Source organism: Sorex fumeus, unplaced genomic scaffold (assembly GCF_029834395.1).
Source record: "Sorex fumeus unplaced genomic scaffold, SorFum_2.1 ptg000098l, whole genome shotgun sequence".
NCBI lineage: Eukaryota > Metazoa > Chordata > Mammalia > Eulipotyphla > Soricidae > Sorex > Sorex fumeus.
Genome location: NW_026606155.1, coordinates 24256004 through 24278566, shown reverse-complemented (window position 1 = coordinate 24278566; position 22563 = coordinate 24256004). Strand labels below are relative to the sequence as shown.

The window sequence follows — 22563 nt, the reverse complement described above, 5'->3', positions numbered from 1 at the left end:
GCCCCACCAGTGCAAGGCCTGAGGATGCGATGCTGTCAGATCCTGTGATGCTGGAATACCCCAGGCCACTCTGATAGTACTGGCCTCCCCCAGGGCTCTGCTCGGTGATATTCAGAGGACTGGTATTGGGAGTTGAACTTGGATGAGGGACCTGCTGTACTATGTCCTGACCCTAGATTAAGTAAATTAAAGTATCAGTAAAATTAGCTATGAAATTTTAAATAGTTCATCATAAATTTAAGTTTTCCTAAATTTTCTCTGCTACTAAAACAAGAGGCTAGTCATTTGCTTAAGGAGGCTGTTTTCTCTCTCTGCTGTCACTTTCCCATCACTGAGGCTTATCTCCATCACGTCTCAGGATGTTTTTCTGGTCCTTACCATGGAGAGGGATCAGAAGCCTTGAAGCAGGGAAGGAGTCTTCTCTTGGCTGTGTTGGGTGAAAGCACTCATGTGACCAGGACTCCTTTGAGCAACAAGAACAGACCACCAAGGAAAATGGGTTCTAGGTTCAAGAGTCCTGGACTGAAATTGGGAAGAGAAGCTGACTTTTTGAAAGCCCTGACTCTTTTCCTTTTTTGTTTTGGTCCACGCCCAGCACTGCTCAGGGCTTATTGGCGGAGCTCAGGGTTCTGTATGGAGCTATATGGTACTATATGGCCATTTATGGTACTATATGGCCATGTGGCCAGGAATTGAAACTAGGTTGGCCAAGGTTGCCCTGCTTACTGTATTATCTCTCCAGCACAAAAACTCAGTTTTTCAAAAGTGACTATTTCAGATATACTAGGATTCCATGTAGATTTAATTTGATAGAATACACACACCAGGAAAAAAAATAAACAAGTTGTCTCTCTGAAATTCTCATTTAATCTTAGATTTATTTGCAGAGACTTATATTTATCTCAATGAAAGGTACCTATCCCAAAATCAATGTAAACCCATCTGCTTTCTCTTCTCACTCTCACTGTTTTGGGAAGGAAAAGACTTTCAAGAGATCTCTGAACAAGTTCTTGGTTCTACATATTCCAAGCTTGGCTCTCTCTAAGATGTGTTAACTGGAATTCATGATTGGCCCACATTTTGGAAGATAAACCATGGAAACAATTGCTTTGAGGAAGATCAGTTTTCTGCTCTCTATGCAATTTTTCTTTCTCTCCAGAAAAATATCATTGTGCTTCTAAAAGGGAATTTGTTTTCATGTTCTTTTTTACAATTTTCCATATATTTTGAGCCCATATTGAGTTTAATTTCTGCAACAGAAACTGAAGCTTGTTGGTGGATTTAATAACCTCCCAAGATAAAAAGTTTTTTAAAAGCAAAAACTTTTACCTTATTGTATAAAATTTTGAGGGGCAGCTTGGGCCCCCCCCGACGGCTCTTCCCCTGGCCACCCAGGCTCTGGGGGGCCCGGGTCACCCCCCTAGCCGGGGCGGCCAGGCCATGGGACAGACAGTGGATGAAAAGAGGGCCAAGCCAGTTGATTGATCAGATACCATTTATTCCATTCTTCCCACACTCCTGACCCAATCTTCCTGAGCCTCCCATTCTAGTCTCACACTGTTCCTCATTTCTGTCTCCTCCTGTCTCTCCCACTCATCACTCCATCTCGCAGCCTGGGCGCGCGCTCTCTCTCTCTCTCTCTCTCTCTCTCTCTCTCTCTCTCTCTCTCTCTCTCTCTCTCTCTCTCTCACGTGCCTGCTCCTGTATTCTTCTACATTCTTTCCTCACTGTCCCCCTTGCTAGCCTCTCCTGGTCCATCATGCTACCCTGCTCTCTCTCTCTCTCTCCAACTCTCTTGCCTCTCCAACTCCCCTGCCCTATGCACTGACACTGTACCCAGTCAGGTAGCAAAATCAACATAAGAAAACCCTTCCTGACTGCCCCAGGCAAAATACCTCCTAAAGTGTTTTTCTCCTTTTCTCAGTCCAGTAACTATCAACATCTTAATACTGGTTATTTTTGTGTGGACACAGTAAGAGATACCATTGAGGCTTGAAGGGCAGTTCTCCTGGGAACATCTTGCCACAGACTCAGACTACAGCGCTTAGGCCAGATTAATCATTCCTAACCCTAGGAGGGTCCAAATCTAGTTACTACTTTTTGGATTTGCTCGAGCGGGCCCAGTAACGTCTCCATTGGAGACTTTGTTGTTACTGTGTCTGGCATATCGAATACTCTCGGTAGCTTGCTGGGCTCTCTGAGAGGGGCGGAGGAATCGAACTTGGGTCGGCCATGTTGGCCGCTTGTAAGGCGAACGCCCTACCGCTGTGCTAGTATTATTAATTTTTGAAAATAAACTATTACACAGATTTTTATAATGAGTTATGCATTATTTGCTTATCTGACCAAAAATGGAGATCAGCATCTCAAGCCAAGGAGGTCTCCAAACAACTTGTTCTCACAAAGCAGAACAAGCAGCAGAGCACAGGCCCCAGTGAGGATACAGCACTGTTCTTTCTGGAAGGACTTCTGGGTGAATGGTAAAGAACAATGAAAATCTGGGAGTACTGTAGCATGTGGGCTGGAGCGATAGCACAGCGGGTAGGGCGTTCGCCTTACAAGCGGCCAGCATGGCCGACCCGAGTTTGATTCCTCCGCCCCTCTCGGAGAGCCCGGCAAGCTACCGAGAGTATTCGATATGCCAGACACAGTAACAACAAAGTCTCCAATGGAGACGTTACTGGGCCCGCTCGAGCAAATCGACGATCAACGGGAGGGCCTTTACCTTTTACCTTACTTTTTGGATAATGACAGCATTTGTTCATGACCAAGCTCTTAACTTATAGTTAAGCATTATGGCGCTTTGGCCAGGCTCATCTCGATGCCAGGGTAGCACACTGCTTACCACTTGCCCTGGTTCCGTCCAGTCCCTTATCAGGACTCTACTTTGGGGGGTGCTAGGAAGTAAGGGCAGCTTAGGCTAAGGTGAGAGAACAGATGCCCAGGAGGAAAGTATCACTGAAAGTCACATTACAAAAGCATAGCATATACTGTCTTCTTGTGTCCATGGGAAAAGGACAGTGCTCTGAATAAACTATGCAAAGGATTTAGGGAGAAGAGAAAAGCAATATTTACAAGTCAACAGAGGACAAAGAAAGAAGTTACAAAAAAAAACAGGAATGGGAGTACTGTGATGGGAGCAACCCAATAAACCTAAACTATCTCCTGAGGCTATACAGGAAGGACAAAACAGTGTTATCCTACACCTTTTTATCTTCCATTGAGGTCCACAGCTTTTAGTGCTAGAGAAGGCATCATCTCCATTTTACGCAGATGGAGTTCTTTGAGTTTTTGAGGTTGTTTCGCATGTGTTTGTGTCTGCCTTTCTTCTTCCCATGGCCCAGAGTAGTGGGGACCCCGAGTGCTTGCCATGTGAGACTTTGGGTGTGACTCTTTGACACCAAGCTGTATAGATGAGAGTAGTAGACATGAGGCTACCAAGGATTGGGGGAAGTTTAATTTCTACACACTTAACCTCGAAGCCTTCTTTCGGACACTTTACTATCACATCTTATGATGGGGGCCTTAACTGATTCAGCCCTATGTTTTCAGACTATTTGGAGTTTTCATCTTCATGTTAAAGTGTGTGGCAATTAGATGAATATTCTCCTTTAGTGAAGATGTAAAGAGTTCAGCTGGGCTTTGGATTGGACAAGGGTGCTTCATTCATACAGTTTCTTTCCATTTTAAATGTTCAGTAATAAAACAAATCAAATAAAAAATGTTTAGGAAAGTATTGTTTTAGGAATACTTGTTTTATAGAATAGCATAAAGATATTCATCAGAAATACATCCTGGTCCTTCATAAATTTCCAGACTCACAAAATTTACCTGGAAACAGCTTTTATTTATTTATTTATTTATTTATTCATGAAAGTACTAAAATATAACTGGAAAATTTAAACAGTGCCTTTATAGCTTTACAGAAAGTAAAGTACCTCATTGAGTTGGGAGATTGAGCCCCAGGGCTGGACACTAATTGTCCATCTTCCATCCTCTTTATACCAGATGCTCTGGTGCCATCTACCTTTGCACTTGGATATCTTGATGGTGTGATAATGGGCCTTACAGAGAGTAAAAAGTGATGCCAAGTCTGCTATACATGAATTCTGGGCTTACCAGTATTGACATGATTCTAATATTGAGTGGAGTCTCACCTTTACATTTAGGTGGTTCATTCTATTGCCTTCTCACCCCAAGATCAGGCAAGGTGTATTAAGCTGTAGAAAAACCCACTGTGCTTATGCATGAATCAGCACCACTTCAGATCTACCTGTCCATGTTCCTTGGGTCTGTGCTCTTTATCCACTATGGCTTTGTCAAGCCCTTTAGATGTGCATGTTAATCTACCACTATACAGGCATACTTTTCTTTGAACGGTATCCAAAATCCCAGACTTCCAGGTCACAAGGAGCAGTATTTTTAAAAGTATTTATGGGATAGAATAACCTTTTAACTTTATTTTCAAAGTCAAGATTTTTTTATTACACACTCAAATTTGTTGATGTTTGGAGTTTCTAACAAGAATTACTTGCTGAATTGTGTTCTTTATACATTTTTGGAAAATGTATGCATTCAGAACAGATGACCCACCCATATGTTGGGTTTGGGCTACATCTGGCTATGATTAAGACTTCCTCCTGGCTCTGCACTCAGATCATTTCTGGCAGGCTCTGGGCACGCACTAGACCCACTATACTATCTCTCCAGCACTGACCCAAATAGTGGGCTCGGGTACATCTAAACAGAATATATTCTAATTCTGTTTGATTTAATTATATGATCTTTTGTGTTTCCCAGGTGACATCTTGAGTACAAAATTTTATCAGTAATTTTAATTTTATTGTTTTTTCATGATACATGAGTGTATCGTGTTGTCACAAAAATGATAAAAGTCAAGGCCCTCCCGTTGATCATCGATTTGCTCGAGCAGGCCCAGTAACGTCTCCATTGGAGACTTTTGTTGTTACTGTGTCTGGCATATAGAATACGTCACGGGGAGCTTGCCAGGCTCTGCTGTGCGGGCAAGATACTCTCGGTAGCTTGCCGGGCTCTCCGAGAGGGGCGGAGGAATCGAACTCGGGTCGGCCATGTTGGCTGCGTGCAAGGCAAACGCCTTACCCACTGTGCTATCACTCCAGCCCCAAAAAGGATAACATGATCTAATTGCTACTTTGGTCTCAAAATTTAGAGCATAAGGGTAGAAATGAAGTTTAGCCTAACACATTATATTATGTTTAGGGAATACACACATTATATAATTGTGTGTCCAACATAAGTGTAAAGTAGTAAAATCCTGATGTTAATATGCTGAGAAAAATTATAGACATTTCAGAGACTTTGCATAAGAAACAAAAGGCTTAGCAGATAAAATAATTTCTTTCTTATTTTAGGTAAAATCCCAGACTTTATCACTCTATCACTCTCATCCCATTGTTCATCAATTTCCTCGAGTAGGCACCAGTAACGTCTCCATTCGTCCTAGCCTAGATTTTAGCAAGTTCCACATTGGAGGCTCTTTCAGGGTCGGGTGAATGAGACCCATCATTGTTACTGAGTTTTAGCATATCGAATACACCACGGGGAGCTTGCCAGACTCTGCTGTGCAGGCACAATACTCTCAGTAGCCTGCTGGATTCTCCAAGAGCGAGAACTAGACAATAAGAGGTTCCACGGCTGGGAATGTGGCCACATGCTTCTGGGAGCTTGGTTTTATAGTCTCTGGATCTTGGACGTTGATGGGATTACATGGCGCTGGGGGCAGTTGGTGGGTGTAACTGTCTAGCTACTGGAAGGTGGGAGATCTGGGTGGAGGAGGCCCAGTCCCAATCCGAGCAGGCTTGGAGATCTCTCATTTTAGGTGAAATCCCAGACTTTATAGGTATATTTAATGTTGAATCTTCTTGAACCCTCGGTTCTTTTGAGTTTTACCCTGATTCCATACAGTTCCCCTCTCCCTGCTGCGTTTCAATTCTAAGTAACTAGGTGAAGCATGTTCCTTCATGTGTGTATAGAGCTGTGACCCACCTCTGGAATCCTCAGCAGACACCAGCGATGGACAGGGCAAGTGCCGAGTGAATATTGTTGAAAGAAACTTAGTATTCTTGGGGAGATAGCTCACAGGGGTGGGGCACATGCCTCAAATCCTAGGGCCTGTGCTCCCCACCCCTGCCCAGCACTGCTGGGAAGGCCTTCACTTATAACAACAAACTTAAGAATTTTCCTCCCTGAGCACATATTAGTCATGAGTCTCCATTCTCTCTCTGGCTTTAAGGAAATACTTCCTAGATTTACCTGTACAGGCTTTATGGTAGCCCTCACTGCTTCATTCGTACTTTCAGACAAATCGAGCCACCACTTCCTTGATGCGGTTAATAACCCTTGGCCACGTTAAACTCCTTTTCCCTGTCTTCTAGAATTTGAGTGCTGATTTTTTTTAATCAGCTCTTTGCACTTATTTCATAACCCCAAATTGTGTCTCCCACACTGACTTCCTCGTTTTTCTTTTAAATACGCACTCTGCAATATCTCTGCGTAGCTCATTTATTTTAATAACCCAGGCCATTGACTCAGAGGTGCCTTCATAGTTTATATTTCTTTGTTGACCCCTGTTTTCAATTTTCACACTTCCCAAGCCTGCCCACTTTCTGAACATCTGCACCTGAGGGTCACTCACGTGTCCTTCACTTCCAAGCACATTTGGCTTCAGCCTCTCTCCGCCCTTCACTACCTTTACCTTCTCAGGTGTTAACCACCTTAGGGAATGGTCTTACCGGAGCTCCAGAACAGAACCACAGTCCTCAGTTTTAAGCTTCCTTCTTGTCTTAGAGTATCTCAGTTCATAAAAGAATTTTTTCAGACCAATTTGGCTGTCCAGCCTCCAAATTTGATATCTGGCCTTTTACCTTATACTTCACGGCGTGGTTTGATTAAAAATAAGTAAACCAATAAATAATAAATAAAAATTAAACATGGGAACACTCACAGATCACGCTTCCCCTGAAAGCCTTTTGCTTGGCTCCCAGAGTGGAGTCCTCCCTGCCAGTCCCCTCCCTGCTTTGTCCTCAGTAGTGCTTTGTCTGCCCGCGCCCCCCCCCCCCCCAGTTCTTTGTGAAGAACTTTCTGTGACCATGTTTTCTCAAGCCGAGCCACCTTTCCCAATGCCGTCCTGCTTGATGTGCCCTTCTAGACATTCTTTCTGAAGATCAATAGCCTCTGATATTTTAACACCAAACCCAAGTCTCATCTCCCCTAAGAAGTTTCCTTTCATTTTCTCCAAACAGCCCTCTCCCCAGATTAACTGCCCTCCTGGGAATGTTCACGTTAGTTAACATCCACTTTCTGCATGGAATTTACTTCTCTTCATTTTCATCTTCATTTGTCTATTTTTTCAACTTAAAGCGGGGTGTCTTGTTCATCCTGATATTCCCAGGACCAGCCACTGATCCTGGCATGTTAGTAGTCTTGCGATGAATTTTTTTTTAAAAAACTTTGTAACTAAAGCAGTATGCAAAAAGAAGTTACTTAAAGTGGGAAATCAGGGGAAATTGCAGTTTCAATTCTTATTCCGGAAAAAAATATGCAGAATGTAAAATGTGCTTTATTAAGCATGTTCCAGTGTGCAGCACGGAGCATTGGAACATTTGGATTGTTGTGTGACCGTCACCACCAGCCACCTCCAGCACTCTTATCTTCCCACACGCAGCTCTGCACCAGTTAACAGCAACGATGACTTCGCTCTTTCTCACACTCCCACTTTCTAGCTCTCACCGTTCTGGGTTCCTTGTGCACATGCAATCACACGGTGTTTGCCTTTTGTGACTCGTTTATTTCACTTAACAATGTGTACTCCAGGTTCCTGCAGGTCGTAGCTGGAATGCCTCAGATGTTCTTTCTGTTTTTGCTCAGGTTGCTGGGTGGTTGAATCAACAGCTGTTTATTTCTCCTATCCTAGAGGTTGGGAAATCCAAGATTAGGAGAGGTGGCTCTGGGTGATGAGAACATGCCTTGTCCCCATGTTCTCACATGCAGAGCAAGGAAGTTCTAGTCTCTCCCTTCTTAGAAGGCACTGCGCCCATCATAGTCACTGGCTCTGCTCTCATGATTGATATCAGGTTAAATCCGTGCCAAGGGCCCCATCCCCTCCCGAGATCCCATCAAGTGGTATGTTCCAACATTCGGAGCACGTGAGACTTTCTTTTTAAGGTTGAATAATACTCTATTGTTTGTATGGGCCATACCTTTTTATCCATACGTCCATCATATGGACACTAGGGTATATGGTTCTATTTATATAAAAATGAAAGCATTTTAATGAAAACAAAGACTACGGAAATTATAAATGAAAAGCAGATGTTAAGCGCTATAGTTTGCTAAAGCTGTAGAATTAAAACTCGTTTAGATAGAAGTCCTCAATTCTTCAAAGTTTAGAATGCTCCTGTTTTTGCAGCATACTATAAGGGATGCTGCCTGGAAATCATTCAAGTGAAAGGGCGTTGCTCTTGAATTTTCTATTGCTGGCTGAATGTGATGGACTGTTTGTCAGCCAGGATACTGTTAAAATGCAGGAGGCTATAACTCGACCAGGGCCACCAAGCTCCCAAGGTTCCTCTCCCCCCAGCTCTGCAAAGGAGCTTCTGCCTTCTCACTGGATGCAACTGATATGATTTCTAAGTCCTCATTCATTGATGACAGTGTGGGGTATCTTCTTTGTTGTCTGTTTTTGAGTTTGAGATACCACACACACACACACCTGTTGGTGCTCAGGGCTCACACTCTGCTCTGTGCTCAGGGATCACTCCTAATAATGCTCAGGTAATCATATACGGGGCCCGGGATCAAACCAGAGTCAGCCCATGCAAGACAAGTGCCTTAACCTCTGCACTGTCTCTCCTGACCCAAGATTGTTTCTGCTTAAGCACTGAAGAAATGAGCACAGTAACCAGTGGTTGGGGCAACTATCACATCCCTTTGTCCTCAGACCTCCAGGTGGTCCAAGGGGTGGAATGAGGTGTTCCCACAGTGCAGGCTTTGGAGTTGACGAGTTCTCCTTCCTGGTACCTCCTGCACTTGGCCTTGCAGTGAACGCAGACACTTTCCATGTCAGAGCCCTCAGGGCTTCATTTCTTAAACTGTGGGTCACACCACCATTACGGGATCACGTAACTGAATTGGGTAGGGGTGATTATACATTTTTTAAATTATTTTCCATAGGTTTTTGATCTGTTTACCTATTTTATGTGCCTGGGGTTGCATAAGGATGTCTCCTGTGGAGAGGGGTGCAAGTAGAAAAGTTTTAAAAGCTCTGCTCAAAGGTGATCCAGCTGATGTTCCAGGGACTCCCGGAGTGCCAGCTTTATGACTTGGGGTCAGAGGGCATAATGCCCGTCTCTCAGTGCTGCTATGAAGACTTAGGGACTCTGGGCACCTTTTACCAATCCAAGCCCATAACACAGGCCTAGCACAGTGAAGCCGAGCAAATGGTGATTGCCATTTAGTACTGTAGTCATTTTTGTCTGTGCATTTCCAAGTGCAAATCTGTGAACTTCACTGAAACAGGTGGTTCACGTTGGGTGCAAGAGAGACAGGAAAGAACTGGCCGGCTTGGGCAGTGGGCCCTCCTCTGCCCTTCTTGCCCCAACCAGGCTCTGCAGGAGGTGAAGCAGGCAGGATGCAGAGCAAAGGAGATCACGTTGTCTTCAGCAGCAGCTCCAGGAGCAACTGGTCGGACAAAATAATGTCAGGTCATCCACTGTCCTGGGATTAGCCTTGGTGAACTGGGAGTTGCCAAGAATTTGGCAAATTCTGCAAAACCCATCCATGCAAGGAAGAATGGACCTTGGACCTTGGACATGAGCTGGTTTAAAGTAGTTCTTTTCTGGGAAGAGAAGTAAAGTGGCATGTGACGACTTTGCTCTGCATGTCACTAAGGAGCTAGACTAATTACACACATGCAGTGAGGGTGTGCTTAGTATTAAGACCACCAGGTCTGGTCACACCACTCTGGATGGTCTAGAAGGACCCATAATGGCCCAGGGAGAGAGGGAAGAGACCGTACGTCCTCAGCCCCCATCTTCCATCTGCAAAATGCCCAATACACGTATGCTAGTCTTGGGAAGAGACAAGGGGTTCCAGAAGGCTTAATATGGGTCTAGCTGCCACAGTCCTCACAGAGAAGGAAACAAAAGTTGTAAGCCTCTTGCCTAATGAGATCACATCATTTCCATAAACTGGCATTGGAAATCTAAATCAAGTGTGTGTGGGGGGAGGAACTAGTATATTCTCTTTTACATTTGAAACTGTTATTTTTGACAATGGTTGACTGCACAGTGCATGTATAGGATGTTAATCAAGACAGATTGACTGCCTAGACTCTCCCACATGCACCAGAGTGAAAATTCCTATAAGCCTTGAGTGTAGAACTCAAGACCCTGAACAGGCCAACTGAGGTCGGCTTCCTCTGGGGGTGCAGATCCCTTTGTATGGTGATACAGTGGCCATTTGGGATCTGCCTATCATTAAAGTGCTTCCTGAGAAAAGTGGGTTTTATTTCCTTTCGACCTGCAGAGACATTTGCCATGAAGTAATGGGCAGTGTTCCCAGAGATGGTCAGCAGAATTGAATTGCTCGCTCGCCCAGGTGTGTCTGTGGTTGAGAGCTTTGTGCTCTGACCACGCGTGGTGCTGAGCAGTTGGTGCTGGCAGGGGCCGAGAGCCTGAGAGGTTTTTGAACACTGAGAGAGCCTGGAGCCACCTCTTGAGGGTCTGCAGGCTCATTTAAGGCACGTGTGAGTGCAGATATATTTACACAGAGGGTTGACAGGAAAGGGTGTGGACCCCAGTGTCTAGGATTCCACTTGCAGGTATGTGTAGGAGTTTGCTATTTCCCCCAAGCCTCCACTTCTGAAGAAAAAGAGAGGATCCTAATCATATACACTACAGTCCCCCTTCCGATGGCGTTATGTTTGACTCTTGTCGCTGTTTCATTTCCTTCCTTTTCTTTTCTTTCATTGTGGCAGCAACCAAGAACCATACACACTTTGTTGCAGTGTGCCGGAAGGTGACAGGTCATTGTGAAGCCAGGGATCACAAATGGGAGAGACGTCGGAGAATTGTACTCAGTATATGGGGCCATTTCAGGACTCAAACTCTTAGCTTCAGACCTGTGATATCCTCAGACCCTCCCGTTTTTATTTGGAGCTGGGGGAGAGGTTGCCTAGGGCTCTGAGAGACTATGCTCCAGCCTCTGAGGAGGCAACCACTCAAACCCAGTGGTGCTGCCCTCCCATTATGTTTTTAAGACAGCTCCCTCTGAGTAGTAAAGAGCACGACTTCAGTGTGTGAGACCTGCGTTCAAACCCTCTCACATGCCTAGAGCCAGGACCTACCACAGAGCCTCATGCTTAGAAGGGTCCAGACTGGGTTTAATGTTCAGATGTTGATACCTTGAAATCTATAGTACCTTTTTTAACAAATGGAACCCATATTTTTATTTTGCTAAGTCATATAGTTGGTCCTTCTTATCTTGTTGCATGGGGAAGGGGGATGAGCCTCCCTTAGCAATGGTTGGTGCCACTGGGGACCGACTACTCCCTTTGATATTGGACCTGGAGTTGCTTGGAAAGAGATAGGATGTGGTACTGAGGATCAGATCCGGGGCCTTGTATACTCCTGTCATATGCTATAGAACCCTTTGAGTCACCTCCCCAATGTCCTGTGATTCTTTTCTGTTTTCTGTTCTTTAGAATCACCTTAAAATCATCCTAAAATCTATTTTTTTTAATTATTTAAACCCCATGGTTTACAAAGTTGCTCATAACACCGGTGCTTCAGGGCATTTGATGTTCCAACACCAGCCCCACCACCAGTGGTCCCAGTTTCCCACGCCTCCCTCCAAATCTGCCCCGGTGGAAGGCATAGAATAATTTATTTTATATTGCTTGTTGGGCTGGAGCAAGAGCACAGCAGGTAGGGCTTTTGCCTTGCACGCAGCCAACCCAGATTCAATTCTTCTGCCCCTCTCGGAGAGCCTGGCAAACTACCAAGAGTATCTCGCCTGCATGGCAGAGCCTGGCAAGCTACTGTGACGTATTCGATATGCCAAACACATTCACAACAGTCTCACAATGGAGACGTTACAGGTGCCCACTCAAGCAAATCGATGAACAACGGGAGGACAGTGCTACAGTGCAGAATCACCCTAACATTAATATTGACTCTTGCATAAGGCACACTGGCTGTGTGCCAGGCTGTGAACTCCTCTCAGCTTGCTGGCAGCAAGCTAGTGAGGATCCATCCATTTATCTCAGCGTGAGGAGCTGCCATTGTCCTTTCTCCCTAACTGGACGGGAGAGCAGTCTCGTTATGTGAATTGACCTTGTCCCAGGAGGCTCATGAGAACAGAATTTCCCTGATTCCGTCTGACAGCTCTTAGGATTTGTGTGGTCAGAAAGCCAGACACCACTCTGGTGCGCCGGGTCCTCAGCAGGAGATAAAAAGCAGAGGAAGGAACTGCTTGATTTGGAACAAACTCTCGTCTGGACAGACCACCCAAATTACATTACCTTGAAGTGTCTTGGAGACTTTGTCTTTTACATAATTCTGGAAGAATCCTGGTTGATACACAGTGCTAACAACAGACTTTAACTCAGGTCTGTTCCTTGGATGAATAGTGTTTTAATTGCTAAGTTGTGGTAAAATGCTGTGCTTAATTATGGACTTAAGTATCTAATTTGTCAGTCATCGATGCTGTTTAAAACCCTCTGAGTAGTTTTTACCATCCTTTCACTGGTTGCACTGGAGTTACCGAGGGCCACATCTCCTTGGACACATCGAAGTAGGGCTGTCGCTGGGGAGGAAGAAACAGGAAACAGGCATAATTAAACCTATTCATAACTACTCGGGGGGAAATTATCATCAGCCACTGAGATATGAAGAATTCCTTATCTATAAACTGGTACATTATAATCACATAATATAAAGAGATCAACTTAATCAGTCAGCGCTGTGAGTTGACTCATGGGAAAGGTGGGTGGGCGGGCAAGGGTTATGTTATTAAGTCTCTAGGGCATGAGGTGATGGCTGTTCTCTTCTCCTGGTGTGAGAATGCTTCTGCAAAAGTAGACTGTTACTGTTCTTGGGCCATTTCTCCTCACATGTCCATCCTCTTCAATTCTTTTCATTGTGATGAAATGTGTCACCTATTAAAATGAAGAGCTGATGTGAAAGGTAGTCCTACAGACTGGAAGAATTATTTGGCTGATGAAATGATTTTGTCCACTACTACTGTAGTCTTCGTACAACCAAAATGCCTTTGTATTTTATTTCTGCAAAGAGAACTAATAGGGAGCCCCCAGAACAAATAGCACACATGTATTTAATACATTTCTGAACTACACTTACAGAAACGTGGCACAGAGAATCTGTTGATATTAATGGGAAGAGATTTAGGAGTTCCCATTGTCACAGTGACCAGAACATTCTTTAGAAAGTTTTTGTCTTATGTCACACTGGTTTGAAAGGTCCCACAGCCATGAAAAGATGCATTAACCTAATTCCCTAAGCTTATTTGCGTGCTAACATCTGCATGTCCAGGCCTCATTAAGACAAAAAGAAATTAGAAGTACTGGGATTTATCTCAGAAGAAAAGATCCCTGATCTGAGTTTATTCTTTACTATCTTCCAACACCCTTTGAGATAGACTAGATGAACTTAGGGTGGGGGTGGGGGTGCAGACAGAAATTCTAGAGGGCCGGAAATTAGAAATTTCTAATGGGTGGGAGCATTAGCACAGTGGGTAGGGCGCTTGCCTTGCCCATGGCCAACAGATTAAATCCTTAGCATCCCATATGGTCCCCCAAGCACTACCAGGAGTCATTCCTGAGCACAGAGCCAGGAGTAACCCCTGAGCACCACTGAATGTGACCGAAAAAAATTTTTAAAAATTCAAGAGGATAGCTTGATGGTTTCCCTTGGAGCATATTTTGCTGGTAATATTTTTCAAGGATCAGAGATATGGCTCTAAGTGGTGGAGTACATGGCACATAGCACAGCTCCCCAAGAACTGCTGAATGTGGCCTTGTGATCCCCCAAGCTCTGCCAGAGTGGCCCTGGTGGTCACTGTGAGCACAGGACTGTACACACCATTGAGTGCTCTTCACCCCCAGAGCATCACTGGGTGTGGCCCCTGTAAGAAAGCAAAGTAGCAGGACAGCCAGCAGCTCAGCTCTCAGTCATGGTTCTGCAGACTCTCCGGACACGAGGGACTGCCACAGCAGGCACTGCTCTCACTCCGAGGTGTGCTCCCTGGTAATGTCCATGTGACCCTATCAGATTTAGAGGACTTGGAAAGAATAGTAAATCGCCAGAATCGAACTGATGCTGGCATTTTCTTTCCTACCATATATCCATCTAGTGTCATGAAACCCATGTGGTGCATTCCATCCGTCGCTGTGCTGTCTGTGTTGTGTGTGAAAAGTCAGAAAACAAAGCCGCTATTGAATTATAGAAGCAGGAACAGGCTCGGAATGAATGCTGGCCTTCTAAAAATGTTCTTTTTTCACTTTGGGATAACTCCAGTAACCAAGTAGAATTTTCTGATACATTTGCCAAATAAGAAAGCTGAGATTGAGAACAAGCACAAGATATTTCAGCTGAGTGACCATTTTAGAGAGCAGGGTAAAAAAAAAAAGCGACCTCAAAACACAAATATCAGAGTACATCTTGATTTTGCCTGTGGAATCATAGTATTGCTTGTGCAAGAAACATAAGTATTTTCACACTCTTCATAAATGTAATTCATTAATATTCTTCACACTGAATTAAGTTAAAATATCATCAGGCATGGGAGGAACAGAGAAGTAGGTCAATGGGCCCAGGATATATTTTACATGCGGAGTCCCAGATTTGGTGCCTGGCACCTTATGATCTCCTAAATATCACTAGGAGTGACCCCGAGATCGTAGCTGGGAGTAGCCCCCGAGCACCTTAAGGAGTGGCTCCAAATCAAACAGCCACAACAACAAAAAATGATGTTGCATTGTCCTCGGCCACATTAGCACTCTGTTGCTTCCTTTTCCCCATCATTTCTTACTCCCCTCAGCAGTAAGAAAACCAGAGCAGTTACAAAATGAAGTTATATTAAAAGCAGAAAAGAGGGAAGAGGTTTCATCCTTGTAACCCACCCCTCCCATCCCCCACATCCTTCCAGTTACTTCAAAGTAGAGAAGTTTGGGAAATTCTAACGTAAAAGACAAATAGACATCTGTTTTATGGCATACAGATAAGTGTCTTAATCTTTCTCTTCTCAAAGCACATTACTCAAAGAAGCTTTCTGAGACCCCACTAGGATCTGCCTCTACGCTCACTGTCCCTATCTCCCCTACCCCACACACACTAGGATCTACCCTTAACCTCACTGCCCCTACCCCTAAACCCTCTCACACGCACAATAGGATCTGGCATCCTCATGAAAGCACTGTGTGTTTATTCCTATAGTCATAGTGGCAGTGATGTTAACAGAAACTTAAGAAATCTGTCTCTTTTCCTAGCTTTGCATCACATTTCCTAAAGACCTCTGTCTCCTTGATTTCCCCATTCCACGTGACGTAGAATAAGTGTTGTCAGAAGTTCTCGTTGATCCGTGTCAGATCAGTGATATTCACTAGGGTGTCTGGTATGATTCCATCATCCCCTTTTGTCGAACTTAAGAAAATCTATTCATTTTCAGTCTTATCAGTTTTTAGCAAGTTATCCACAAATGATGGGACTTTTTTTTTTTTAATTAGCATCCAGCTATCCTCCAGCTGTAGACCCACTGTGCCTGAGAGCCCCTTTCTTGGAGCATTGGACATAAGTATGCATTCTTAATCTGATCTCTTCTTGATTTCCGACAATGCTGATGGGGATTTTCCTTCATCCAAAAGGCATCTGTTGAGCAATCAGAGATAAGAAGATAAATTCTCAGCCCAGCTCCCCAAGGACAGAATCTTGTGGAGAGATTGACGGATATTAACTAACCATTCCATCTGATATGCTTTAATAGTGCAAAGAACAGACTTTAGTTAGACTCAGGGAAGTTCTACTTAATCTATAAATTCAGAAACATGCTGTTGTTGGAATTGGGCCTTAATAGAAAAAAGATTTTCTCTAAGTTAAAATGGGGAGGCACTCCAGTCACAGAGAACAAGATGAGTAGAGTTGAAAATATGGGGTCTGAGTCTTTACAAATCTTTTGTTATGTTGATTTCTAAATATCTGATATTTTGGGACTCTGTTTTGAATGGAGTGGGGTAGTTTTTTGTTATCTTTCTCTTCTAGATTGTTATTTCCATAGAGAAAAGCAACAGATTTTTGAGTATTGACTTTGTAGACTGATACTTTGCTGTACTGGTTTATTTTGACTTTTTTTCCAACAAGGTTCCAGTTTGACTTTTTTTCCCAATTAGGTTCCCTTTGATTTCTTTTTCTTGCTCCATTACTGTGTAGAACTTCCAAGGCTATATTGAACAGTAGTGGTAAATTGAGGCATCTTTCTTTGTCTTGTGCCTGATCTCAGGGGGAAAGCTCTCAGATTGTACCTTTGAGCATAATGTTGGCCAGAGGTTTATTGTAAATGGTGGTTACCATCATTAGGTACATTCCTTCTATCTTTACTTTATTAAAGATTCTTATCACAGATGGATGTTGAATTTTCTCGAAGACTTTCTCTACATCAGCTGAGAGAATCATGTGATTTTTATCTTTCCTTTTGTTGATAAGATGTGTTATATTAATTTGTTTACACATGGTAAATCACTTGCGTCTCTGGAATGATTCCCACTTGATTGTAATGTATGATTCTTTGGTATGTTGTTAGATGCAGTTTGCTAAAATTTTGTTGAGGTATTTTGCATCCCAGCCAGTCCACTTCTTGGCATGTACCCCAAAAATATTAAAATGCTAATCCAAAAAGATACACACACACCTATGTTTGTTGTAGCATCTAGCACAATAGCCATGATATGGAAACAACCTAAGTGTCCAGTAACAGACAAATGAATATATAAGTTGTGACACACACACACACAAACACACACGCACATGCACAGACACACAAGATAGAATATTATGTAGCCACAAGAAAAAAGAAATCTAGAAGTTCGCTGCAACTTGGATGGAACTGGAGAGTATCATGCTGAGTGAGAGGGAAGAAAACAGGAAGAAAGATAAGCACAGGATGATCTCACTCTCTGTGGTGCATAGGAGAAAACAAAGATATTGATAGTATCAGTTGATAGCAAACTGGAGCACAAACTGAGAACACGAGAATGGGGGGTAGTAGGTGAACTGGAGGTGACATGAGACATGAGGTGGAGGGGTGTCCTGGTCACTTAAGTGATGGTGTAGTGGGTAACTGTGTCCACTGAGACCGTAAATGCCAACACTGTTGTAAACACATAACCTAAACTATAACAAATTAATAAAAATAAAATAAGGTCTGGGGCCAGGGGTTAAGGCACATGTCTTGCTTGCAGCCACCTATTTGGTCCCTGGCACCACGATTCCTTGAACAACACTAGGTGTGGCCCTGCTCGGGTGACCCAGGTCATTGCTGGCACTGCAGGGCTCGTGCAGCACCACATTCCAGGGCCCTCACATTGAACCACAGGCTCTGTTGGCCAAGGATTGCTAGAGCGCCTGCCTCCAGATCTCCTGACCATGGCTGGGGAGGCTCCCCTCCCCCTCCACCAAGAAAGGAATATGGGATCTGAGTCTGAGAATTTGTATCAAGAACGCAAAACTGAAAATGGGGATGTATCAAGAATACAAGAGTCAGGGAACAGTAAAGCATGTGACCAGGATGATGTTGTGTTTGATGATCTGAGTCCTAGAAAAGGTGTCATGGGTTTGTTCCTATGTCTTGTAGGCAAAGGAGAAGCTATAGGAGAGGCCATTTACAGTCAGATGACTTGGGATGGTGAACAGGTATTGGAGATATTGAGTAGACAGAGCCTGGAGGCCTGAAGGCCAGTTGGAGCCATATTATTTGGTTTCAGGTTGGATATGAAGGGACCTCAAGCACCCTCTGCAGGTTAGAGACCAGTTATCTTTATCTTTGTGTTTTCAAGACCAGGACCCAGGGTTTGCTCAGTATGTAGCTGAACTCAATTACACTAATTGACTATGGATGTGGGGAAAAGGAGAAGAGGGGAAAATGGCTTCAAGATGTTTGACCTGAGAAATAAATATAGAAGGGATAAGTTTGGGGTGCTGGGAGCTGGGGGAAAGTTGGGGGGAAATACAGTTAGATTGAAGAGATTTGATGAACTGCTTGCAGGTGTTCCCATGGTTGTTCAGGAGATGGCTGGAGATGAGGGGTTTGTCGGTGACAAGCGCATGCTCTCTGCCTCTTGAGCATAGATGGGTTTGGGATTGTCTCTCCTTTCTCCTTTTCTGTAAGGAAATTTCTCATAGTGATTCGGGTATTCAACATGCTTCTGTCATGTTGCGGTTTAGTCTGCCCCACAGCAAAAATCTGTGGGTCAGCATTAGAACTGGCCTAGCTCCAGGAGTGCCAGGTGCTGTCCCCAGGCATCAGAACTTTGACTTGAGGATAAGGTATTTTTATGTGCACCTTCATCTGACCATGCAGTACACTAGCAGTAGGCTCATTAGGAAAAGAAAGCTTCAGCACCTCTAAGAGATAGATAGTAGCTGTCTCGCCTAGCATGTGAAGGGCCAGGAACGAGAAGGTGTGTCTCGGGGAATGAATGAGTCCTGTTCCACTCCTTCTGTAGAATAGGGATGAGCCGCTGAGAGTCCAAGGATGGTGCCAGCGCTCATATCTAAAGGAAAAGATAACTGCTCCCAAGTGCAGCCATGCTGCTTTGTCACCTCCTACGAAGAAGAGGTACTAGGAAGCAGTCTGTCCCTCCTGCCTACGAAGCCCCACTCTCTTGTCCGGAATGTGAAGGAGTGTCGTCACTAGAAATAAATGTGTTAGACCAGAGAGATAGCGCAGGGGTAAAGGTGCCTTGCATATAGCTTACCTGAGTTCAGTCCCCAGCACCACATATGATCACTTGAGCCCAGCCAGGGGTAAACCTTGAGCACTGCCAGGAGTGCAGAGCCCAGAGTTAGCCCCAAGTACAGTTGGGTGCTCCCCCCCCCCCCAGCCCCCTGACAGTAAAAAGGAAGGAGGGGAAGAAATGCATTGCATGACTATGTGGAGTGCTCTTCTGCTGTGCTTTCACATAAAATCAGTAACTTTGTTAAATACATCTAGGCATTTGTCATAGAGGCTTTTAATAGGTTGATGCTACTGGCAGCCAAAGTTATAACCACCAAATGCAAAATCCAAATATTCGTTCCAGACTTGGGTAATAAAATTGGAAAACAACGAAATACACAAAGAGCATATGGGCCTCACTGTGGTCATCTACTCCAGGAGAGCCAGTGTGAAAAATTGAAATTCATGATTGTGTTACTATCGCCAGGTTTGGTTATCCTCGTTACTGCCATATTCAGGAACTGCACAAGCAATGCAGACATTGAATTATGGTAGCTTTTGAAAACATACATGTTGGGGTTTTCCTTTTGCCTCCTGTTATTTTTTGACCAACCATACCCCTACCTCCTTCGAGGCAGTTTTCCAGGTGTTGCCTTGGGGAATGGTTTTATGGGAAAGTTTGTTTTGTGGGCTCTCAGCTAGCTTCATTTTCAATATCTTCATGAAGGCACTGCCGTGGCTGCATTCTTATGACACGACATATCACGCATCGCCTTGGGATTTTCCCTTTCAGTTGTTGACTTCCTATGTTTGCCTTGCACACACAGGCTGTCTCCTGGATCGGACATCTACGTGACAGTCTCATCCATGGCTTTAGCAAGATCCCAGCAGTGTCGAAACTCCCCTAGCAACTTGTCTTCATCCAGTGAGACAGGCTCCGGTGGGGGCACTTACAGGCAAAAATCCATGCCCGAAGGGTAGGTATGCTTGTTGCCCTGTACATGGTCCCAGAGGATATCCGAGGTCTTTCACTTGTAATTCAGACATGTAAAATGATTTCCATTCATTCAGCCTGCCTTGATCACTGTACCAAACAAAAGAAAAAAAGCAGAGGGAAAACGTGGCTAATATGCTAGATAGAAAAGTGTTTCAGTGGCAGATACAAATCACTCTTTAAGAAGTTTAACATTCTCTCATCTCTAAGGATCCAACAGCAGAGAAATCAAAGCCATTTCTTTGTTATAGTGTCAGGTGTCATAGTAAAGATTGTATCACTTCTGAATATTTTCCCCAGAGTGGACTGCTGTGGCCTGGGTGGAGTTTATATTACTATTAAAGTAGAGGATGTGATCATCAAATTCAGAACTTAAAGGGGGCGGAAGCAGTAGTACAGCCGGTAGGCTTGCATTGCCTACCTTGCGTTGACCCAGGTTGCATCCCCGGCACCCATTATGGTCCCCTGGTCCCACCAAGAGTGATCCCTAAGCCCAGGGCCAGGAGTAAGCCCTTAGCACCACTAGATGTGAGCCTGCCAAAAAAAGAAAACTTGAAATGATCTTGCACATATGTTAGAAGACTTATGTGTTTGTCAGTTATTTTGACTTTCCAAAAGTCACTACTTGATTCTGACAAGAGTCACAAAGAAGCGAAATGTAGAGATCGTAGAGGCAGGGCAGCGCATGGGTTGGAAGTGCTGAGGCTGAGTATAATTAGCGGCAGACCACCTCCCAATGTACGTTGGCTGCCTTTACCCAGAGTGGGTTCAAAGAACCGTCTAAGCCTAACCTTGGAGAGAGCTTTCCTGTAACTTGCTGGAAAAACCATTTGAAAAGTGAATGAGGTATTTAAAGAAAGCAGTGTTTCTATTCTAAGTGTTCTTCAAATGTATTTTTAACAAATGCACAATGTTTATATTCCTAAAGTTTTACAATGCCGCAAATAATCATGTTTATTCAGAATTCCTTCCAAAAACATGTTGTTTTTTATCCCATGGTATTTTGTTGGGTTGTTTTTTTTTTTACCACGATTAAGTATTTTGTTGTTGCTCAGTGTGTTTTTTAGCAGAATTAGGTAATAAAATCTCTATAAAACCTTTCCCCATCCACTTCCCATGGCTCCCCCAGGATTCCCTGGGTAGCATATCTAAAAGGCACATTTCTTGCTTTTAATTACTTCAGTGACAATTAGGAAAAAAATGTTAGCTCTTATTCATGAGTCCCCACAAAAGGTTTTATGAGTTAAGTATCATTATTGTCCCACATCACAAACCCAGCTAATTATTTCTGGTTTTAATTAGTTCATTTTAAAAGGTCTGATTTGACATCAGAAATAAAAAATTTATCACAATGTCAGTGTTAGAACAACAATGAAAAACAAATGAGCTAACAACAACAAAAGGCATTGTTTTCTTCTGATGATGATAGATTCTAAGTATACATAGCAAAAGTGTAATTAGAAACATTAATATCTTGGTGATTGTGAATGTTCATTGCTCGTCGTTCCACTGCCACATGGTTCCACTGCCCATACTGAACAATTTAATGAGGTTGCAATTATTCAAGATGATGCCTGTTATTAACTTCACCATAATGGCATTCAGAGTTTTCTCTCTGGTAAGGTTACCTTGTTATTATTTACCATACTGTGTGACTTTTTTACCAGCCATCTTGTATAAGAAGATGAAAGCTCTCTCCTCTGAATGACAGACCGTTTTCACTTCTTGCATCCATGATTCAGGAGACACTGGTTCACCGTACATCACACGCGCATGACTCATGGGCCCCGTTTGATCCCAAGGTTACCCTTCCTAAAAGAAAATGGTGCCATCTACTCTGCAGCTCAGCCTTGCAGAAACAGATCTGTATGCTCTGACTGGGAAGAAGGGGTGGATTCATTTCTATAATCTGCTTCAGACTCATTCACGTAGAACTTGAAACAGCTCAAAAGCCCACACTGCCAGTGGGACAGTGGTGGTCCACACATGCCATCTGTTCCCCTGCCACACATGTTTGCTGTGTGGCTGCCCGCTCCCTGCGGGGGGACACTGAGCCACTCTAAATTGAAAGGACAGGAAGATAGTGCAGGTGAAAGCACTTGCCTTCATGCAGCCCACCCTGGTGTGATCCCCAGAACCACATGATCCCCAGCATCCCTGGGTGCAGCCCTCGAGGCCCACGACTTCCACCAGGTGAGACCTTAGCAACTCCTGAGCACCACTAGATAATCCTTAACACTGCAAGATCCAAACAGCATTGCAGCAAGGGCCCCAGAGCATCAAACCACCAGCATTGAGTAAGGTAGTTAAAACACCTCCTGCACACAAATGACGTAGGAATGGTGCCTGTACGCATGAAGGTGAGGATGTGGCAGTTAAGTGAACCACAGCGCAGTATCCTGGAGAAGCCAAATAACTGGGTCATGTAGCAGTTGTATTTTTAATTTTCTGAGGAAACGCCATGAAGTTGGCAGCAATCTGCGTTCCTACCAGCAGTGAATAACGGTGACTTTATCTCCATTTCCACACCACCACTTCTTTTTGCCTGTCTTTTGACAAGCTATTCCAACAAGTCCAAGATG

The 22563-nt window shown here is 43.9% G+C and overlaps 1 protein-coding gene across 5 annotated transcripts in view; it reads left to right on the top strand.

Annotated features, from left to right (window-relative positions):
* Positions 1-22563, top strand: part of SIPA1L1 (signal induced proliferation associated 1 like 1) — a 358911-nt gene that overhangs the window by 293997 nt on the left and 42351 nt on the right. For 3 of the 5 annotated variants that reach the window (XM_056134390.1, XM_056134391.1, XM_056134392.1), the window contains one exon: positions 19815-19964. The exons of the other annotated variants lie outside the window; for them this stretch is intronic. In XM_056134390.1, the coding sequence (XP_055990365.1) occupies positions 19815-19964 (150 nt within the window). The remainder of the gene's footprint in view (positions 1-19814; positions 19965-22563) is intronic. 5 annotated transcript variants of the gene reach the window in all.